A 21,240-nucleotide genomic window follows, 5' to 3' on the forward strand; every position below is an offset into this window, starting at 1 on the left:
CTGACCATTGTCTAGTCTGCGGCTCTTCCTTCTGTCTTCCAAGGTCATTCCCACATTCACTGCTTACAGGCCTCTTGCAGAGATGGGAGCTGCCAACATCTGTGGGTTGGGCTTTCATCCAGCTTTGCAACCCCATCAAAAATGGTCTATTTGACCTGCAGAATATCTCATCAACTTTGTATCTGTCACTAATTTTCTCAATCTTTCATCACGGGTAGTCAAATCAATAGTCTTTTGGATTTATTTTCATTCCTTTTTCATGTGTACATACAACTGAAAAAAACGTATTTTTCTAAGAAGATGTTCACCAAACAATCACATTTCTTATACTTTATTTATTATTAAATTTGTATGCCACCTGACTCCCAATGGCTCTTGGGTCTTCGAAAAGACCAGTCACTGTATTTTCTCATGACTTTTCCATTCATCCATGCTATCTAACAAGAATAATTTTTCCCCTGGATCATATTTATTCAGACTATACACCCTAATCAAGGAACTATTAACTCAGTCAATCAACCATGCAGCAAACAACAGCCCAATCAAAGAACTCCCAAGGAGAGAACAACACCCCCACCAACACAAGCAGGGCAAGCCACGGTATGTAAACTGAGAGCAAGGCCCACTCCCTCTTTGCACTGAAGATGTTGCCTAGTCTGGCAATGAAACGTCTGTAAGAAAACGACAAGGCTCAGAGAGCACCAAGGACTCCACTATTCAGACTATTGCACAGTATTTCCCAAAACTCATACCTGCTTCTTCCATTTATCCCCATTCACTGAAGTGTAACATGCCACTATCCCTGATCCATGCATTTTTTCTTTCATTCACACAACAATCCAGATTGCACCAGTTCATACCTTCCGATACACATTTTAACACTTTTGTTCAAAATTAAACCATCATCCTCACTTCTCTGCATGCAATCGTCAACTCCATCCCATGAAATATATCCTTCCCATTTCTTTTAGCTTCACAGACCTACAGCATCATGTGTTTTTCTTTTGTTCATTTTATTTGTTAATTCATGTTCTTTGCTGTGAATGAACAACCACTCTTCCTTATGCCGTGGTTATCTCCTGATGGGCACACAGACTGGCTCTCAGCGCGATGACGTTGAAGTCATATAAAAATAATAATAACATTCTGCTGGCATTCTGCTCCGTGAGTTAGTAGTAGTGGAATATTGGCATAATTATTTTCAGACCTAATTTCTTTTGACATGTTTTATTTATGTGAAAAACCAGGTCAAAGCTGTATCGAGAAAGTCCTCGTGGCAAACCGAGGAGAGATTGCCTGCAGGGTGATGCGAACTGCCCGGAAAATGGGGGTGAAGTCGGTGGCAATTTACAGCGAGGCTGACCGGAATTCGATGCACGTAGCCATGGTAAAGCCCATGGGTTGACACTCCTAAGGGCTGATCTTAAAGCAATTGTGCAGCCAGATAATTTTGAACAAATAATATCAATAATCACACTCAGTGATATTGTGATTGGCTTGGTTTAGACTTAACACAATATGTAAACCTAGCTATGGTGGTTTGTACAGTGTTCAGATGACAACTAGGCCAGGCTTAAAAATAGTCATGGCTTGCCTTCATGTACTAAGTCAGGATTTTAGCCAAATCCTATCTGCTCTAACAGTTTTATACCACAAGGTCTTTAGTTTGGATTACTCTAGCAATGAGGTTGGTATTTTTTCTTTTTTTACTGGAGATGCAAAAATTTCAGCACAGAACTTCATCCTAACTAAGTGCATCCCGTGTCATGGAGTGAAATACATTTTTCCTCACGGGACAGGGTTTTTTTTCCCCATTAATACAGTAGCTTCCTTGTTTAAGCTTCCTGACTTTATAAATGAAAATAATGGAACACCTAAACATAAAGAACTAGAAAAAGAGTGTGTTATTTAATGTATAGGCTGACTCAGTGTTTCTCAACCTTGGCAACTTTAAGATGTGTGGACTTCAACACCCAGAATTCCCTGGCCAGCCCCATGCTGACTGGGGAATTCTGGGAGTTGAAGTCCACACATCTTAAAGTTGCCAAGGTTGAGAAACACTGGACTAATGTTTAATCACATTTCAGGTCCAAATAAAGCACTGTATTTGTAATCAATATTCAAATTTTAATGTTAAACTTCAGTCCTATGCCCAGGGGTGTCCACAGGGGGTGGTCAAGAAAGTCAAGATGGTGGCCGTAACTGAGCAATTGAAGCCCTACCCCCCCTTTTTTAACCAGTGTTGCAACACAAATTATAAAGGGGTGGGGTTTTGACAGCATGGTTGCAGCTGCCATCTTGATTTTTGTTAAACTTGTTGGAACTTCTTTGTAGCTCAGTGTTTCTCAACCTTGGCAGCTTTCAGATGTATGGACTTCAACTTCCAGAATTCCACAGGCAGCCATGCTGGCTGGGGAATTCTGGGAGTTGAAGTCCACACATCTTAAACTTGCCAAGGTCGAGAAACACTGTTCTAACTAATCCAGCTCAACCCCTCTGCTGCCTGACCTTATACTTCAAAGATGCACCAAAATATTGTGGAAAATTTAGTCTGAAATGTAACCCAATAATAAAATGATGGCATCTTCTTGCAGGCAGATGAAGCCTATTGCATTGGCCCAGCACCATCTCAGCAGAGCTACCTATCCATGGAAAAAATAATGCAAGTGGCCAAAAAATCTGCAGCACAGGTACGGATTCTGCTTTGTATCAGCTCTAATTTTTACTTAAAATTGGGTTACTGTTGCATAACAGTTTCTGTGTGTGTAGGTGACTAAGCTCACACATTGCAGGCTTTGGTATTTTGATGGATTTTCTTGAAACAGTTTAGCTTTAATCAGCTATTCTGCTATTTTAACTGGTCTCGTTTCCCATCAAGTTGTATAAATATTCTCCTAATGCCCAGCTCTTTCTGTGGTTAAATTCTGTGCAGTAATATGCCAACTGCTTGTAAAGATTCAGCCGTCCTAACAATGTCACTATGCTGTTATTTTACAGGTCTTTTAAATGCAACAGAGGGATAGTATCTGGATGGCTTTGCAGATCACTCTCATAGCACTTGCTCAGATTTTTTTTTTTGCTGGTCACATACAGTGAATAACAATGTTAATTGTAAGGTGGGGGGCACGGGCAATGACTAATCTTTGCATTCTCCTATTGGTCAGCTGAAAAGAGCACTGATTGACTCATAGCATTCTGAGGTCAGTGGCAATGGAAAAGATTGCAGTCAGCTTCAATCTGCTTTTGAGCACTTGGAGAACAGAAATAGCTGTGTGGAAGTTTCTGTATTTTGGAGGTCAGCTACAGCTTCTGCAGATCCCTAGAGCAGCTCAGCAGATGCATCACAAACCCTTGGAGCCCCTCACAATATGCCCTTAATATTTCCTATTTTAGGCTATCCATCCAGGCTATGGCTTTCTGTCTGAAAACACGGAGTTTGCTGAACTTTGTAACCAAGAAGGGATAATTTTCATAGGTCCTCCTTCATCTGCTATCAGAGATATGGGCATTAAGAGGTATTCTGTGTTATTACATGGCTAAATTTATTATGAAGAGGTTGTTTGTTGGAACTGCTATTGTTCTAGAAGTAGTCTCAGCATAGAGCGTATGAATGGAATAGAACCTTCAGTCTATTTTATGTGGCCCTTAATTTAATGAAGGTGGGAGGCACCCAGATGTGTGAATCAGAAGAGAAAGGGGGAAGGAATCTAGATGCAGTAATGGTTGATTGATTATGCCCCATCAAGTCAGTGTTGACTCTTTTTTTTATATAAGAATTTTTTTAAGTTTCAAGCAAAGATAAAAGCTACGGAAAAACAAAAAACTACAAAGAGAAAAAAAAACTAGAAAGGTGTGAAAACACAAGAGAAAAATTTTTCGAAGTTACAAAGGAGTGTGACTTCTGACTTTTAACAGCAAGGATATATAAAAATTTTCCATAGTCAATCCTTTACTCTATATTAAACCAAAACCACATTATTTCTATAGATCATTCCACATTGGCACATTATAAAAATCACTAAGTACAGTTTCTCCCTTCCCTTATATGAAAAATTCATATAAACCTCCTAAACTACTTCCCCCTCCCCAAAGATAACAACTATTTAATTATTCCTTTCGTACTACTGTTCTGTACATTTCTGTCTACTGTAATAAAAAACTAAAAAACATAAATTGTCTGCCATTATACTTAGTAATACAATGTTAATGATCTTAATCTTAATAAGTGCAAAACCCTCCAAGTAGACATTTTTATACCTTTATACCTTAATCTTAATTGAAATCATTAAAGATAAATGAAATCAGCCAAACCCTAAAAGTAATCCAGATAAATATTCTTAAACCCTTATCCCACTTCAAAATTAACCAGACCATTTACATATCCCCACAATGCACACAGAGCTTTTTTTCTTTAAAAAATCGAACAGCCCAACTGCCCCCCTCAAAAACTCCGACTTCTCTTCAGGAGACCTCTCATACATAATAACCCCTTCTTTTCCATGGCATTCCAACAGAAGATCAATTTCATTTATGGCTTGCAACTTGTTCTCTCCCTTAAATTTCTCCAACTCAACTATCTGATCTTCAGCATTTCAATAAAAATCCTGATCTCACTCTTAAAGGAGACATTTCTGCCGCTGTTAAATTCTTCAGTTTCATCCACGGCATCCCCAACCAGACGACACATTTTAGACCTCATATTTTCCACAGTGTCCTGAATGCCTTGCATAAAAACTTGGTAAGAGTCAGAAAGAATCTGTTTAAAATCTTGGTGGAAGTCAGAAAAAGTCTGTTTAAAATCCTCCATGTCTCAAACAGTAGATTAAGGCACCCCCTAGAAGCTTAACCAGTGGAAGTCGAAGATATGAAAGAGTTCCGGGATGTGTTTACGTAAGCGAAAGTGAGATATGCAGACAGTTCCCCAGGGAAAGTAGAAGCAGAAAGCTGAAGGTTCAGATCAACCAATTCAACTTGAAAATGCTTCAAATTTAGTTCAAAAATAATAACAGGGAGATAGTTATTTACTCTCAATCCTCCTTAATATTTGGAGGGAAAACAAGTTCCAAAACTTAAAAATATTTTTTTTAAAGAAATTGATCCCAAAAATAACAGTAAGCACCAAGAGAACCCGCTTTTCCTTGCTGTAGAAAGCCTCTCTTAGGGTACACATACTTAAAAGAAATATCAATTTGGTGATTTAGAAATGGGGTGGCCAGTCTTAGTGTCCCTTTAAGGCTACTGCGCCGCTTGGAAATGGTGACGTCCGAGCCTCCTGGCTGCTCTTAACAGTCAAATGTGAAAGCTGTTTGCGATCTTCTGGCTGCAAGCAGCAGTCTGGAGGACAGATGGGGTGATTCCAGGTGTTTTCCTTTTTCCGGAGAACGCTCCTGGGCTTCAGGAAAAACCTGCCTGAGCCTGAAAAACTGCTTCTTTGTCAGCTCCACCCGCTGAGCCCACGGGCACAGCTGTTCAGTCCGCCATGTCCCCACCAGAAGTCCCAAGTCAGTGTTGACTCTTAGTGAACACACAGATAGATTTTCTCCATGCAGTGATGGTAGGAGAGAGTAAGTCCTCTATGGTATCTGCAAAGGTTCAGGTGGGATTCCAGAATGATACAGATGGAGTAGTATGAAAATAGAGGTCCGGGGATGCAGTGGAAGAATGAGAGAGAGAGAGACGGAGGGGGAGAGAGAGAGGCCACTTTCAGCTCTAGCCTCACCATCCCACTGTGCGAACTTGCTGACGTAGGGAGTATCCCAAGAGAACACAGCCCTTATCTAGAAAAGATATCCTTACCCTTACTCAAATATGGCATCATATTGGATAGACTGATGTGGAAATTTCCCAATTTTTGAATTTATCCCTTGTAAAACCCAGAGAGGGAGGAATTAAAAAGGAAGAAATGATTTTTGTTTGGGGAAATGCCTTCCATTGTAGCAAAATAGGAGTAGAAAAATCTCATGTTCTAATCACATAGTTTATTTTTCCCTTTTTATTGCCCTTTTAAAAAAAAAAATCACAGAAAATGCTATACAAAAAAAATAAAATAAAAAGGCAATATTTACTAATTTAATTAGTTTTTAAGTTATAACACCAAAACAGACAAGACAGCCAAAAAACCTGCTGAGAATTAACATGCTGAACTGGTATCAGTCATCTAAATTGATCACATACATAGTTAATAGCAATATATCAAATTATGCATTAAAATTGGTCTAATCTTGTAAAATATTATGAAATCCATGCCCAAGGGAAACATGTTGTGTTTTCTGATTAGTGGAAAAAATAGTATTTTCAAAAATTGGTAAGTTACACGTTTCTTGAATTGATTACGTACTATGTGGATACATGCTAGGAAAAGTAGAACTGCTGGTCCGAAAAATGGAATGCAGGTTTCTTTCTAAATAAGGAAATGGTGTCAGTTGAAAGAGAGGTGGATTGTGGGAGTGGAAGGCTTTCTTGCAGAGTTCCTTTATCGCTGACACTGAACGTGAAACAATGTTCCTCTGAAGCACTTCCAAGGCCATCATGTCTGCGGCTGGAGTTCCTGTGGTGGAAGGTTATCATGGAGAAGATCAATCAGACAGGTGCTTGGAAGAGCAAGCCAGGAGGGTCGGCTACCCAGTTATGATCAAGGCTGTTCGTGGAGGTGGAGGAAAGGTAGCATCAGTTCTATGACATTTCATCAGTTAGTTCACTGTTGGTGGCACCATAAATATCTGCTTAGGATGTAGTTTTATCTATCCATCCATCCATCCATCCATCCATCCATCCTTCCCATTTGTCCCCGCCCATCTCCTCCCATCGGGGGACTCTGGGCGGTTCACAATAATCAATTAAAACAACAATCATTCAATGAATAAAATATACAGTATAAAATTATAGTAATAAATAATATAAATAAGAGTAAAAAATAAAAAAAGTCCAAGTGGCAAAAGAATTTAAAACAGTCCACGTGTGGGAGGAGTGGTCTTTAGCAGCCATCCCCATGTAGATCTATTCCCCTCTCTGCCCCAAGCGAGGCGGCAGAACCAGGTCTTCAGACTCCTCCGAAAGGCCAGGAGCGATGGGGCCAATCTCACCTCCAGGGGCAGCATGTTCCACAGGGTGGGAGCTACTGCAGAGAAGGCCTGCCTCCTGGACCCCGCCAGATGGAATTCTCTTACAGACGGGGTCCACAGCATGCCCTCTCTGCACGATCGGGTGGGATGGGCTGATGTAATGGGGAAGAGGCAGTTCCTCAGGTAACCTGGTCCCATGCCATGTAGGGCTTTAAAGGTGATAACCAACACCCACTTTAAAGGTGATAACCAACACAATTTCCCATCACTGTGCTAGTGCAGCAGTTAGTCTGTGCACTCACAGTTCATACCCTCGTTGCAGTAAGCCATGGTGTCAGCCTTGCCAGGTAGACCAGACAGGAAACACAACCAGATGGGCTAATTCTATTTTATTGTAAAGCTACATTGACAGAATCTTGCAAGTCTGAAAGTACAAATCTCCCGCTGTCTCCTTTACAGTCTGTGAAGTTAAGGAGGGTCTGTTCTTTCTCCTCCCATTATGGACCTCTGGGCTATGCCCTTTCTTATCTGACCATTCCTTAGGCAGCATCTCTTTGCCATCTTTCAAGGTCTTTCTCACTTACTATTGCACGTGGCTAAATAAATAAATTTGTTGAATAAGCCAAGTTGGATAGGCAATCACAACATATAATTTTTTTAGTTAACATGATGCTAATCCAAAACCGATTTATGGGTTCCTGTTGCATGTGAATCTAGTGTAGATTGATGTGAAGCAACACATCCATGTACAACAGTGAAGTGACAAAGTTGTAGACTGCAAAGTTGCATTGCTGTGTGCCATCTGTTTTTATTTTTATTTATGTTTCCATCTGATCTTTAATAAGTTCAGAATGCCAAATATTTGATTTTACACAGTTTCATCTCAGGTGCCATCTGATAATGTTATATCACTTTTAATGGGATCTTTATAAAAATATAGGTACCAGGTCAATCCTTTTTTTTATAGCTACCAGAAATATATTGTCATGAGCACTGATGGCGAGCAGGAGGTGGCCCCTATCTAGGGGGGAAAACGCATGCGTAGTAGGGAGGAGTTGAGCAGTCATTCAAAGAGACACAGAACAGACCCGCCTTGACTTTTGGGGTTTATCTGTCTGGGTTTTCCCACGCTGCTTCAGTTTGTTAGGATTTTCTGTCTAACATAGCAGCAATAAACACTAGAGACCTATTCCTCGTCTCAGCGTGGTTCCTGACTGTTAGGACATATATATAACTTATGCATGTATTCTCCATGTTATACTTGGAAATCACAAATTTAAGCTAGTGGTTGTGCAAATGAGGTGCCTCTGTTATCAATTAATATAACAGAAAAAAATTCTTACTGCTTTTTTCAGAGTAATTTATTTACTTCTTTTGCTAACATTAGTTTTGTCTCTTATTTCCCCTAGGGAATGAGAATAGCATTTACTGAAAAAGAGTTTCAGGAGCAATTGGAATCAGCTCGAAGAGAGGCAAAGAAGTCCTTCAACGATGATGCCATGTTGATAGAGAAGTTTGTTGACAATCCAAGGTAACACAAACATTTGTTGGGTGGCCCTTTATAATCCCCTTTAGTAGCTCCACTAGGTTAAGGCAGGAAGTACACGGCAGAGGAGCACAAGATGGCCTTGAAGTAAATATGCAGCAACCTTTTATAAAACTTAAGCTTATGATAGCCTTCCCAGGTAGACCAGACAGGAAACACGACCAGATGAGCTAATTCTACTTTATAGTAAGGTTACATTAACAGAATTTTGCAAGTCTGAAAGCACGTCTCTCCCTCTGTTCTCTGTACAGTCCCAAAACTAGGGGGGGTCTCTTCTGAGCTCTTGCCCCACCCACATTCCTGCTGCAAGCTAAGCTACCTTTTATCTTACTGTTCCCTTGGTTGTGTCTCATTGCCCTGTCTCCCAAGGTCATTCCCACATACCATTACAGCTTACACCTGCAAAATAGGAAAGCATGAGAAAGAAACTCAAGATTGCCTGCCTTGATTCTCTTTCATATAAGAAGGAGGGAAAAGGAAATGTTGGGCTTTCAAGATTCCATTATTATAGCCAATATTCATAAAGTAAAGTTCTAGTTTCTTGTTGTGCCTGTTCCCTGACCTGGCCTCCCTCAAAGGGCTGACATACACAGAAATCATGAGATGAGCCATAAAACAAACGAAGATAGTTGAAAAAAAATGAAAAAAAATTGTCCTACATCCTTTTGTCCAAAAAACAAAATGGAAAATCCCAGTCCTGCCACATTTGAGGCATAGATTCCTCCCCTCTTCCCATAATATGTCTAATGCTGTATTAAATACAGAGAGGAGAAATGAATAAACTTCCTTTCTAGATCTAAAAAAATTAAAGAACAGTATCTGATGGATTTTGCTAGCCACATTGATAGAGAAGTTTGTTGACAATCCAAGGTAACACAATAATTTGTTGGGCGGCCCTTTATAATCCCTTTAGTAGCTCCACTAGTTTAAGGCAGGAGGTACCTGCCTTAAACTTCAAATTCAAAGATTCAAGGAATACCATTTAGGATCACAAGTGTTTCATTTAAGAAATAAGCATCGGTAGACAGTATTATGGCCCGCACTTAACAATTTTAAAATATGAAACAGGCATGTAGAAGTTCAAGTATTTGGCGACCATCATGGCAATGCAGTCTATTTGTTTGAAAGAGACTGTAGCGTACAGAGAAGACATCAAAAAATTATTGAGGAAGCTCCAGGGGTAAGTGGACAGCTTTTGAAAGATAATTCAAATAGCCGTGTTTCTTCTGTTTATTGTGTTAGTATAATTGTTGCTTTTATGCTTGCTGTTAAGGCAGTCTCAGGGTACTATTTTTGCAGAAAATAATATCTTCTTCAAGGTCCCAAAACTCTCAAGGCACATTAACATGGAATTTTTTTTCTACCATATTGAACAGAGTGCAGTTTCCTTATAATGTGTGATGTAGCTATCCTTCCTTTTTTATGACAACGGAAGGAATTACTTTTTCTAGAAAGTTCTTTCTGTCTCATATGTTCCTAAAATGCATTTAAAATGCTTGTGATGTCTTAGCAGCTTGGGCAGGACTATGATGCCCATTAATTGCAACCCCATTTGTATTTTGAATGTTTTGCATATGTGAGGTTTTCTGCCAATATATTAAAAGAATTTAGGATTTCTCTTTCCAGAATGTTGGGTTTGACGAAGCTGAATTAGTTGGGACTATGATTGGCTGTAGGGACGCGGTGGCGCTGCGGGTTAAACCACCGAGCTGTCGATCGGAAGGTCGGCGGTTCGAAACCGCGCGGCGGGGTGAGCTCCCGTTGCTAGTCCCAGCTCCTGCTCACCTAGCAGTTCGAAAACATGCAAATGTGAGTGGATCAATAGGTACCGCTTCGGCGGGAAGGTAACGGCGTTCCGAGTCGTCATGCTGGCCACATGACCCGGAAGTGTCTATGACAACGCCGGCTCCAAGGCTTAGAAACGGAGATGAGCACCGCCCCGTAGAGTCAGATTCGACTGGACTTTACGTCAAGGGAAACCTTTACCTTTACCTATGATTGGCTGTAAGTGGACATAAAAGCCAAGAATTGCGTTTAAGAAATAAGAACTTTTATATCAGTTTTCCAATGTGAATCGTAATTTCAGTCGGTAAAAACACTAGTGCGTCATGCTGCATTGTGTGAACATAACATTATTGCTATCGTTGTTAGCCAGGAATTAAGCCTGATGTGAGAAGAAAACTCGGAGAAGCAGCTGTTAGAGCAGCTAAAGCTGTGAACTATGTTGGAGCAGGTATTTCAAGCTCAGCTTCCTTTTAGTGCTAAACTCAGGTTCACAGGGAAAGATATCCATCCATCCATCCATTCATGAGATTACCCTTTTTATTCTTCCTGAAGGTTGGAAAGAAATTACGTAAAGGGTCTTGGAAGTCTTTCTATCCATCAGCAAGTTAACTCCCTGACAATTGAACAGGATAGGACCACGTTGGAGGAGGGGGGAAGAAGCCAGAGTTAACAAGTGAGCCAGTTCTGGCTGGGGGCTGCAAAGAAAAAACATTTCAGGTGAAATTTCCCCAGTGCATCCCCAGCAGGAGATGCAGTTTGATTAGTGCTGGGTTTCTCAGCCAGGGTTCCATGGCACCCTAGGGTTCTACGAGTGGTCCCTAGGGGTTCCCTGGGAGATCATTATTTATTTTAAAAAATTATTTCAAATTCAGGCAACTTCACATTAAAGAGGTAAGTTTCATTATTTTTAGTTTAAAAACACTGTTAATGCATACGTACAGGCCTACCCATGAAACGAATATAATAATTTTGTAACTTCTGGCCTATATTTGAGCCTGGAATGGGCAGGGGTTCCCTGAGGCCTGAGAAATATTTCAAGGGTTCCTCCAGGGTCAAAAGGTGAGAAAGGCTGGGTAGTGGCTCAGAATGCTGTCCACTGATCCGTTCTAAGCCGTCCCCCCACCAGCCTCCTGGTCACATGACCCTGAGTGGAGCTGCTATTAAGTGTTGGAAAGAATTCTAAAAGTCTGTCTCTAGGTTTTTCCTACCTCATTTGCGTTTTGGAGAATTCAGATCAAAATCTGCTGCAACGAACCACATCAGAGCCTAATAGTTTTTAAGGCTTCTTTTGAAAGAGATACGTGTTAATTTTTTTAAAAAAATCCAATCATGTCTGATTGTCGGAGACTGCCTGGACAAGTCCCCGCAGTTTTCTTGGCAGATTTTTCGGAAGTGGTTAGCCATTGCCTCCTTCCTGAGGCTGAGAGAGAGGGATTGGCCCAAGGTCACCCAGCTGCTTTTGTGCCTAAGGCAGGACTAGAACTCATGGTCTCCTGGTTTCTAGCCTGATGCCTTAACCACTACACCAGGCTGGCTCTCACATGTTAATTACTTGAGCAATTTTGGTTTCTGAAGGATTTTCCTGTGTGAGTGTGTGTATATTAAAGTATTATTTTGATTTATAATGCTTGCTTTAAGTAGTGAATCTCAGGGACAGTTTAGCTATACTGGGATTGGATTCATTTGCGGCTTTACTATTCTGACCTCTGTATATTATGCTTTCCTTAAATATTTTAGGGACAGTGGAATTTATAATGGACAGGGCACATAATTTCTATTTTATGGAAATGAACACCAGGCTGCAGGTGGAGCATCCAGTTACTGAGATGATCACAGGGACTGACTTGGTGGAATGGCAACTGAAGGTAAGAAGTAATAAAGAGCAGGCGTGTTCTCAAGAAGCAAGATTGTTCATGCACCTGGGGCAGTTAATTATACTCTTTCTGTCTAAATGTGGAGAGAAGGAGATACACAGAATTTTTTTTTCTTGTTAGGCTTGGGCAGAAGGTGGCACCGGGTTTATGCATACACCCCCATTGATGCAATTACCCTCACACATTCACCCTTATGGAGATCAAGGATGGAAAGATTAGCTGGTCTGCAATATCATTGGGGCACCAGGTGGGGAAAGCTTTGGTGGGGCAGAATTCCACCCATAGTCCTTGAGAGGGTTCAGTTTTCCAGTTGGATGGAGGAGCAAAAATTGAGACAGAACAAGAGGTTTTGGAAACATTTAATGGTTAGAGATTATCAACAAGAGTCTGTGCAGGAAATGAACTTGGCATCATGTGCTACCTGATGGGCAGGAAATGTATTACTAAGAGCAGGATTTTTTTCAGATTATTATGCAAACATTTGGATGATTGCTCTGTACAGGTAGTCTTTGTCTTACGATGATTTGTTTAACAATGGCCTGAAATTATAACGGACTCGGAATGGGTGCTTTATGGCCTATAAAACACTTCTGAGCACCTCCATGGTCACATGATCACATTTCAGGTGCTTGGCAGCCAGCTTGCATTTATGACCAGTTGCAGCCTCCCACAGTCACATGATCACATTTTGCAAGGTTTTGTGCTGTTTTCAGGCAAAAAATGCCCATTGGGGAAGCTGGATTTGCTTAACAACCCATGATTGGTTTAACTACCCATGATTCACTTAACGACCACTGTAAAAGTGGTCGTAGAATCGGGACCAGTCACATGGTGACTCGACTTACGACCGCAACAATTTACAATGGAAATTTCAGTCCCTGTTGTGGTCGTAACTCAAGGACTAGCTGTATTCAAAAAATCATGTGGCTGTTTTATTTAAGCCTTTAGCTGAACAATTTATATAACACTGGATTTTTTTTAAGTGTACTGTCAAATCTGTGTTGAGATGAATCTCTTGGTGTCTTAGACCCATGGTATTTGATCCGAAACTAAAGTCAAAATGTATTAGAGGCTGAAACAGGCTAGAAGACTCATAAAAGATATCCAGTTAACTTAAAATCATTATGCGTTTCTACATCAAGCTGAAGAAGAATTGCTTAATAGGTCTATTTGAACCATTCACAGAAGGGAGAACTGCTGGAGTCGTCCCTTTCTATATTTCTCCAGCTCTCTTACGGTTCCAGTGACTTCAAAGTTACTTCCCTTTCTATGTTATTTTCTCTTCTAATATTTACTTAATGGTGCATATCTTATGCCTGACAAATATTTTTGTGCTGATAACTTAAGATAACTCCATCTGCTCCCCAAATCATAAAACATTCTTCTGTTCCACTGGAAATGCTGTCTTTAAATGCTAGACAGAGTTAGAGGAAGCAATTTAGGGCAGCTTGCTTTCTACCAAATCATCTTCTTCCCAGAACCCTTTTCATTTATTTGGCCTGTGACCAGGTACTTTTTCTTGAAGTTTTCCTATATTCCGATTCCCTAATGCTCTAACCCAAATTTTGCAGGTTGCAGTTCCTCAATATCATATTAAGTAAACCCTTGGAGATGTTCGCCTCTTTATTTACCATATGATTTGTGATTCTTTGATGATCATTATTGTCCAGAGGAAATGAACAATGCTGCTCTTTATAGGTTGCTGCAGGAGAGAAGATTCCTTTGACTCAGGAAGAGATTGTCCTCAGTGGACATGCGTTCGAAGCTAGGATCTACGCTGAAGATCCCAACAATAACTTCATGCCAGGAGCTGGACCCTTACTGCATTTGTCCACACCACCTGATGACAGCTGTACCAGGATAGAAACCGGGGTAAGACAAGGTAAAATGAAACCCTGTCACGGGGACTGTCAAAAATGTGTTCGGGTTTTAAAGGTCCTGCTGATGATTGCCTTTGTTGAAACATGTGGCGGGTGACCCACGGCGGTGGTTTCCCACTCTTGTTCCAAATCATGATCTCTCTTCTTTGAATGTTGAGGTGAAGCCTTATGAGCCTTCTTGCCATCAGTTCTAATATCGCTTATGCGACTTTGATTTCAAAATGTTCTGCAATTTTTGAGTAGAATCTCAGTAGTATACTTCTGTGAGGTATGCATGGAGCCTCATTGTTAACGTAGAAGGAATCTTTAGTGTCAAACTTACAGTTGATATTGTTAATCTAGAATAGTTTCTAGACTCGCTCTTTCAAGCCGCAGGGCATTCTTACTGAATTGTGGGTAGCTTGCTAGGAAAGCGTTGCTTACAGGTAGTCCTCGACTTGTGACCACAATTGGGACTGGAATTTCCATCGTAAGTTGTTGCGGTTGTAACTTGAGTCACCATGTGACTGGACCCAATTTTATGACCATTTTTACAGCAGTCGTTAAGCGAATCTCAGGTTGTTAAACTAATTACTGTGGTTGTTAAGCGAATCCAGCTTCCCCAATGGGAAAGCGAAAAACAGCACAAAAGTCACAGAACGTGACCGTGGGATGCTGCAACTGGTTGAAAATGCGAGCCAGTTGCCAAGTGCTTAAAATGCAGTCATGTGACCATGGGGGGGCGCGACACTTTGTGACACTCAGAAGAGCTTTACAGGCTATAAAGCACCCATTCCAAGGCTGTTAAGACCATTGTTAAATGAATGGTCATAAGTTGAGGACTATCTGTAGTTTATTGCAAATGTCCTAAACTCAGACAAAATGGGAAATGAACTGGCTCCTCCTTCAGATATTTATTCTGGTAAATCATTTTTCTGTCTGTTTCTGTTTCAGGGGATGAGGTTTCTATATACTATGATCCGATGATTGCTAAATTAGTTGTATGGGCGGAAGATCGCCAAGCTGCTTTAAGGAAATTAAGATATTGCCTTCGACAATATAATGTAAGTGTAAAACTCTGTTAGGTTTTTAAAGTGGCATATCTGATAAAGCATTTTCTAGATTTCCCCTGTCTGGTGCTACCCAGCATGTAGAGATTATGACTTCCAGAATTATCAACCAAGATAGCTAGAGGCCCAACATTATGTTGGAAAACAGTGAATTGGGGAAGACTGGTGTAGATAGTATTATTTTGATATTGAGCCTTTGGGCAATACCAGGTGTGTGTGTTGTTGGCAGATGCTGGGAAAGCCTTTAGCCCAGGAGAGGTCAAAAAAGTCACACACCAAGCATTTCTATAAAAATAATTTATTTACAGAAAGCAAAACAAAAGCAAAACGTATTTAAAGGACTTAGCTCCCCTTTGGAGCAAGCCTTGCTTGGCTACATTGCCGGCAGAGAAAAAAAAGAGGAAGAAACAAACAAGTCCGGGCAGGTTTCCTCCCCCCAGGCAATTTGCATAAAGCACGTGCTAGGAGACAATCAAATGCAACCTCTTCACCGGGCCAAAATGATTAGGTACAATAGCAGTCTTAATCGTTAGTAGGAAAACCTCAACATGTGTGTGTGTGTGTGTGTGTACTGTATATTTGTCCCTTCAAGTCAGTTTTGATCCCTGGCGATTGCCTGGATGAGTCCCTCCAAGTTTCTTGGCAAGATTTCAGAAGTGGTTTGCCATTGCTTGCTTCCTAGGGCTGAGAGAAAGTGACTGGCCCAAGGTCACCCAGCTGACTTGGTGCCTAAGGTGGGACTAGAATTCATGGCCCTTGGTGGTATACTTTTATCTCTTTATTATTACTACAGTATATTTTCTGTAACTATTGCTTTCTTAATTTTTTTTTTCACTGTGGATATTTTAATTGTACGATTGTGTGTGGTTATAAACCCCCATAAGGCTTTATCGGTTTGGCAGTATGCAAGTTGAATCAATGAATTAATCAATCTTTCAGTCTTGCATAAACTGCTGCAGATTTATTAGTTTGAAGGAAGGACCAAAGCACGCCTGTTGATTTGCCTTTCTCTGGTGCATCTCTTCCTCCCTTGGCAGATTGTAGGGCTGAGTACCAATGTGGATTTCTTACTGAATCTCTCGGCCCATCCAGAGTTTGAATCTGGGAACGTTCACACTAATTTTATCCCTCAACACCATGATGAGCTCTTTCCACCCAAACGGGCAATCTCAAAAGTGAGTTTGTGCCAGGCTGCTCTTGGGCTCATTTTGAAAGAGAAAGTCATGACAGATACCTTTAGACTTCAGTCAGAAGGTAAGAAAGCTGCAGTTTTTCCTGTTTTGTTAATGAAGAAGATGGTTTATATATTACTAACATACAATGTACATCAGTGTTTCTCAACTTTGGCCCCTTTCAGATGTGTGGACTTCAACTCCCAGAATTCCCCAGCCAGCATAAGTGCAGGCATTTGTGTGTATCTTTTTTTTAACTACTTTTCAGTTGATGATCCTGGGGTATCTGCAAAATGTAATAAAACACACAATCTTTTAAGAATACCATCAAAATGCAGTGGTTCTGATCAAGAGCTAACATTTTCTAGTTTAACCATGGGAAGCAAAAAAAGTTTTTTTATCTGGTTTGGGAAAGAACAGGTTGAGAGTTTCCCATTGGCTTTAGCAGTTTGGACTGGGCTCAGAAGCTGGTAGGCCCCCAGTGTAGTTCTTTTAGAATCGGAAGTATAAAACTTCCAATTTGTTTGCCAATTAACAGTTTTAGTCACTGCAGGTAGTCCTTGCTTAGCAACTGTTTGCAGTTACAACAGTGATGATAAAGTAACTTTGCAACCAATCTTTGCATTTACAGCCTTTGAGGTCTGTAAAGCAAAGGAATGCTGAAGTAAGATCATAAGCACAGTTGTGGTTTCACTTAATGACTGCTTTGCTTAATGACTGTGTTGCCAGTCCCAACTGTCGCTAAATGAGCACTACTTATATTTACTTGTCCGCTGAAGTACTGGGATTCGGCCTCTGTTTTACAAACATTTGGGCCTGATTCATTAATAGCAGTTGTTCTGATCCAGTGTTGATTCTTGCAGGTGGGGAAATTTAAGAAATTTACAGAAAAGATCTTCCCAGTTTGTTTGCATGGAAAACTCCAGTCTGAATATTTGCTCACAAAAATGCATGTGAATTGAGAAGTCCCTGTGTGCAAAGTCTCTATGAATGCAGTGTTATGCAAAGTAACGGCTCAAACTGCAAGCAGTTGGGTTTCAATATTGCTAGAATTATCTAATTCAGCTCAAGTATGTATTAAATAAATATCTTTTTCTGTACATATTGAATATTCTAGATAAGTTCTCTCCATTTGCATCCAGCAGTGGCAGGAGAATAAATATCCCCTGTGTTAGAAACCTGATTCTTCTGGATAATGGAAAAAGTAAGTGACTGAACTGTAAATAAATAACTAAAAATGGAAAATAGTTTTTCTGCAGCTGAGAAGGGCATTTTTGTGCAGCTGAGAAGGGCAAAGAGATATAAAGGGTGCAATTGGATTGGATTTAGTGTAGCATATTGCACGAACCTATCCAGTCAAAACCTTACATCAGTGTTTTTCTACCTCAGCAACTTTAAGATGGGTGGACTTCAACTCCCAGAATTATCAGCAGTGGCCATGCTGGCTAAGGAATTCTGGGAGTTGAAGTCCATCCATCTTAAGGTTGCTGAGGTTAAGAAACTTACATTGATCATAACTAATATGAATGACCCCTTGATTTTAGTAAAACTTTTCTAGGCTTAAAGTTCTCCGAGCAATGGAGTCTTCTCAACACATGCTAACTACCCAGAGAAAAGCTCTTGGAAATAAACAAAACATTAATTCTGTGTGCAGCAGCCAGGCCCCAAAACTACTCAATCTCATTGAAATTTCGTTTGCATGTTGTGCCAACCCAGCATCTCCTTTAAAGGATGCAAATGAATGCTGAGGTAGGCAGTGGGAAAAGGTGCTGATGAAGACTGCTTTGGCCAGCTCTTTAGGTAAAGGTAAAGGTTTCCCTTGACAGTAAGTCCAGTCATGTCCGACTCTAGGGGGCGGTGCTCATCTCCGTTTCAAAGCCGAAGAGCCGGCGTTCATCCATAGACACTTCCTTTGTGATCATGTGACCGGCATGACTAAATGGAACATTGTTACCTGCCTACTGAAGTGGTACCTATTAATCTACTCATATTTGCATGTTTTCGAACTGCTAGGTTGGCAGGAGCTGGGACTAGCAACGGGAGCTTATCCCGTCACGCAGATTCGAACCGCCGACCTTCTGATCGGCAGCTCAGCAGCTCAGCGGTTTAACCCGCAGCGCCACTGCAACTCTTTACCTCACCTGTAATCCCAAAGTCAACCCGTTATTTTTAAGAGTGCATTGAAATGGTTCCAAAATATATTTGGCATGAAACTTGATTGTGAACATGTCATTTTTTACTTTCTTCCAAGCTTCCTGTCGCCCCTGTCTGTTTCTGAATTCTTGTTCTTCATGTAGCTTGATTTTCTCTGTGGTTAAGAAATCAGGTCTGTGACTGTTGCAGGATTATGTATGATTAACTGTGCCCTAGATGTAACCCTGAAGGCTTCCATTCTATATTAGATAGAGGAGGCAGAGAGTTTGATGGAAAAGGTAAGATAGGTAAAGCAAAATAGTTTAGAAAAAGCTCTGCGGAGAAGGTCCTCCTGTAAGAGAGACTTAGCTGTGGCTCAAATTATTTTGGGAGAAAAGACATGGAAAGTTTCCTGCACCAGATGCGCAAACACGTCTTGCCCTTTTGCATCTGGGAAACAGGTGATAGGAGCTTTTGCATCGCTTCAAAATCCGTTTCACCAAAATAAATTCAAATACATTCTGCAGAAAGCTGCACCACCCACAAACCATTTGTGATTTGGTTAAGATCAATATGGTCCCGTCTCCAAGCTTTATGCAAAGTTACAGGTGGACCAGACTGGTCAAGAGAAAGGCAAGTGCTGCTTTCAGCAGAAGGCCACAAAGATGATCACTGAGAACAAAAACCAGCAGGCAAAGTAGGGGAGACAGTGGGTAGAGAGAGATTTCATTTCATTTCATTTCATTTCATTTCATTTCATTTCATTTCATTAAGAGATTTATATCGCCACCCAACTCAGTCACAGTGACTCCGGACAGCTTACAAAAATAAAACCCCAAATACAAAACCCACTAGACCCCCACCCCCCTGGCGGCAACAGTACATTCAAACAAACTACTTGATGGGCTCCACATCAACCTGGCATCCCCAGGCCTGCTGGCAAAACAGTGTCTTCAGGGCCTTTTGGAAGAGTATTAAGGTGGGGGGCAATCTTATCTCTGCAGGGGTGGTGTTCCACAGGGAGGGAGACACCACAGAGAAGGCCCTTCTTCTTGGTCCCACTAGATGGACCTCCTTAATGTGGGGGACCTGTAACATACTGCGCCTCCCTGCTCTGGTGGGCCAGGTGGATGTGACTGTGGAAAGGCGGTCCTGCAGATAACCTGGCCCCAAGCCATGTATGGCTTTCAAGGTGATATCCAGCACCTTGAACTGGACCCAGAAGCAAATCAGCAACCAATGCAGCTTCTGCAAGAGAGGTGACACATGTACAAACCTGGGCTTGCACGAAACCATGTGGGCTGCCGCATTTTGAACCAACTGAAGCTTCCAGATACTTTTCAAGGGCAGCCCCATGTAGAGTGTGTTACAGTAGTCAAGACAGGAGGTGACTAGGGCATGGGTGACTGAGCAGGGCCCCTATCCAGGAAAGGGTGTAACTGGCGCAAAGGCCCTCCGGGCCATGAGTGCCACCTGCTCCTCGAGCAGGAGTTGTAAGTCCAAGAGAACCCCCAAATTATGTACTGGGTCCATCTGGGGCAGGGCCACCCCATCCAAGACCAAAGACGGCAATTCTCCATAAACCAAAAAGCCCCAAACCCAGAGCCATTCCATCTTGCCAGGATTCAGTTTTAACCCGTTGCTCCCCATCCAGACCTTAACAGGCACTCATATTGCACGAGAGTCAGTTTTACTGCTGATGTCTCAGGTTAACTATATGCTTACTGTTGGATTTTCAGTGTTCGCTATCCCTTGAATTAATTTAAATCTTTATTTTTACAACAGATGTGAATATTGCCATACAGTACAATCATGATGGATCTTACGACATGCAGGTAAACTTCTTCATAATAATATATTCAACAACTTTGGGTTCTTTCTGTGTGGGCTTTTGTAAAAAAATTGAATGGCACGAATTTATTGGGCTCAGTCTCATTTCTGGACAGAATTAATAAGGAAAAAACAGTTGAGAGACTGTGATATAATATCACAGTCATTATATTGTGCTATTTTATTGAGGGTTGTTATTGATTAATGTTATCAATGTTAATTTCCTAAACGGCTTGCAGAGAAAGTGGGGACACAGGGAAAGAAGAAGCGCTTTTTTGCTTTCCATGTTTTTTCTTCTTTCCCAGATTTGATATCCAGAGTTTATTCCACTTTTTCCTTCAGCTCTGCCTTCTCGGCAAACCTTTTAACCTTTCCAACTGCCTGTTTATTTTGAGCAAGGAAGCTTAGGATAACTCCAAATATTCTGGCTTCCAACGATCGCTGTATGAAGAGAGAAAAATTTCTTCCTTGTTGATTAGTAAAACTTAGCTTTTTTTTTTTTTTAAAGCATTGCCTTTTGTTTCTCAGAGGTCACCTCACACAGATTTGTAGAAAGGATACTTTTCTGAAGGGTATTAGGAGATTTGTGCGGTAGTTTGAACAGATGGATCTGTTCGTAACACAGAACACTGATTGACTAGATTGGAGCTGCCAAGGAACATTAAAACATAGTTTGAGTAGGATTCGCCTATGATATTTCCTTGAGTTTCAGAAAAAAAGGGGGGGGGAAGAGAAGACAAGACTTGAGAAGTTTCTGATATCTAAGAAACACAGATTTTAGTTGTTCTTTTTTGTTTTTCTCTTTTCGTGTTCGTTTTTCTTTTTAGTTTTTTCCCTCTAAAATATTCCCTTGGCAAGCAGTATGTTTTTTCCTGTCTCAGGCTGATTTCCTCAGGAATGGTACATAAAC

General features: G+C 40.9%; 1 protein-coding gene across 1 annotated transcript in view; it reads left to right on the forward strand.

The window, feature by feature from the left end:
- Positions 1–21,240, forward strand: part of MCCC1 (methylcrotonyl-CoA carboxylase subunit 1) — a 34,164-nt gene that overhangs the window by 6,449 nt on the left and 6,475 nt on the right. The window contains exons 3-15 of the mRNA XM_063306397.1: positions 1,248–1,387; positions 2,595–2,690; positions 3,394–3,515; positions 6,513–6,660; positions 8,471–8,592; positions 9,676–9,787; positions 10,759–10,840; positions 12,130–12,257; positions 13,965–14,148; positions 15,080–15,189; positions 16,233–16,449; positions 17,485–17,571; positions 20,286–20,335. Coding sequence (XP_063162467.1) covers positions 1,248–1,387; positions 2,595–2,690; positions 3,394–3,515; positions 6,513–6,660; positions 8,471–8,592; positions 9,676–9,787; positions 10,759–10,840; positions 12,130–12,257; positions 13,965–14,148; positions 15,080–15,189; positions 16,233–16,449; positions 17,485–17,571; positions 20,286–20,335 — 1,598 coding nt within the window. The remainder of the gene's footprint in view (positions 1–1,247; positions 1,388–2,594; positions 2,691–3,393; positions 3,516–6,512; positions 6,661–8,470; positions 8,593–9,675; positions 9,788–10,758; positions 10,841–12,129; positions 12,258–13,964; positions 14,149–15,079; positions 15,190–16,232; positions 16,450–17,484; positions 17,572–20,285; positions 20,336–21,240) is intronic.

This window comes from Candoia aspera, chromosome 6, assembly GCF_035149785.1.
Source record: "Candoia aspera isolate rCanAsp1 chromosome 6, rCanAsp1.hap2, whole genome shotgun sequence".
Lineage (NCBI taxonomy): Eukaryota > Metazoa > Chordata > Lepidosauria > Squamata > Boidae > Candoia > Candoia aspera.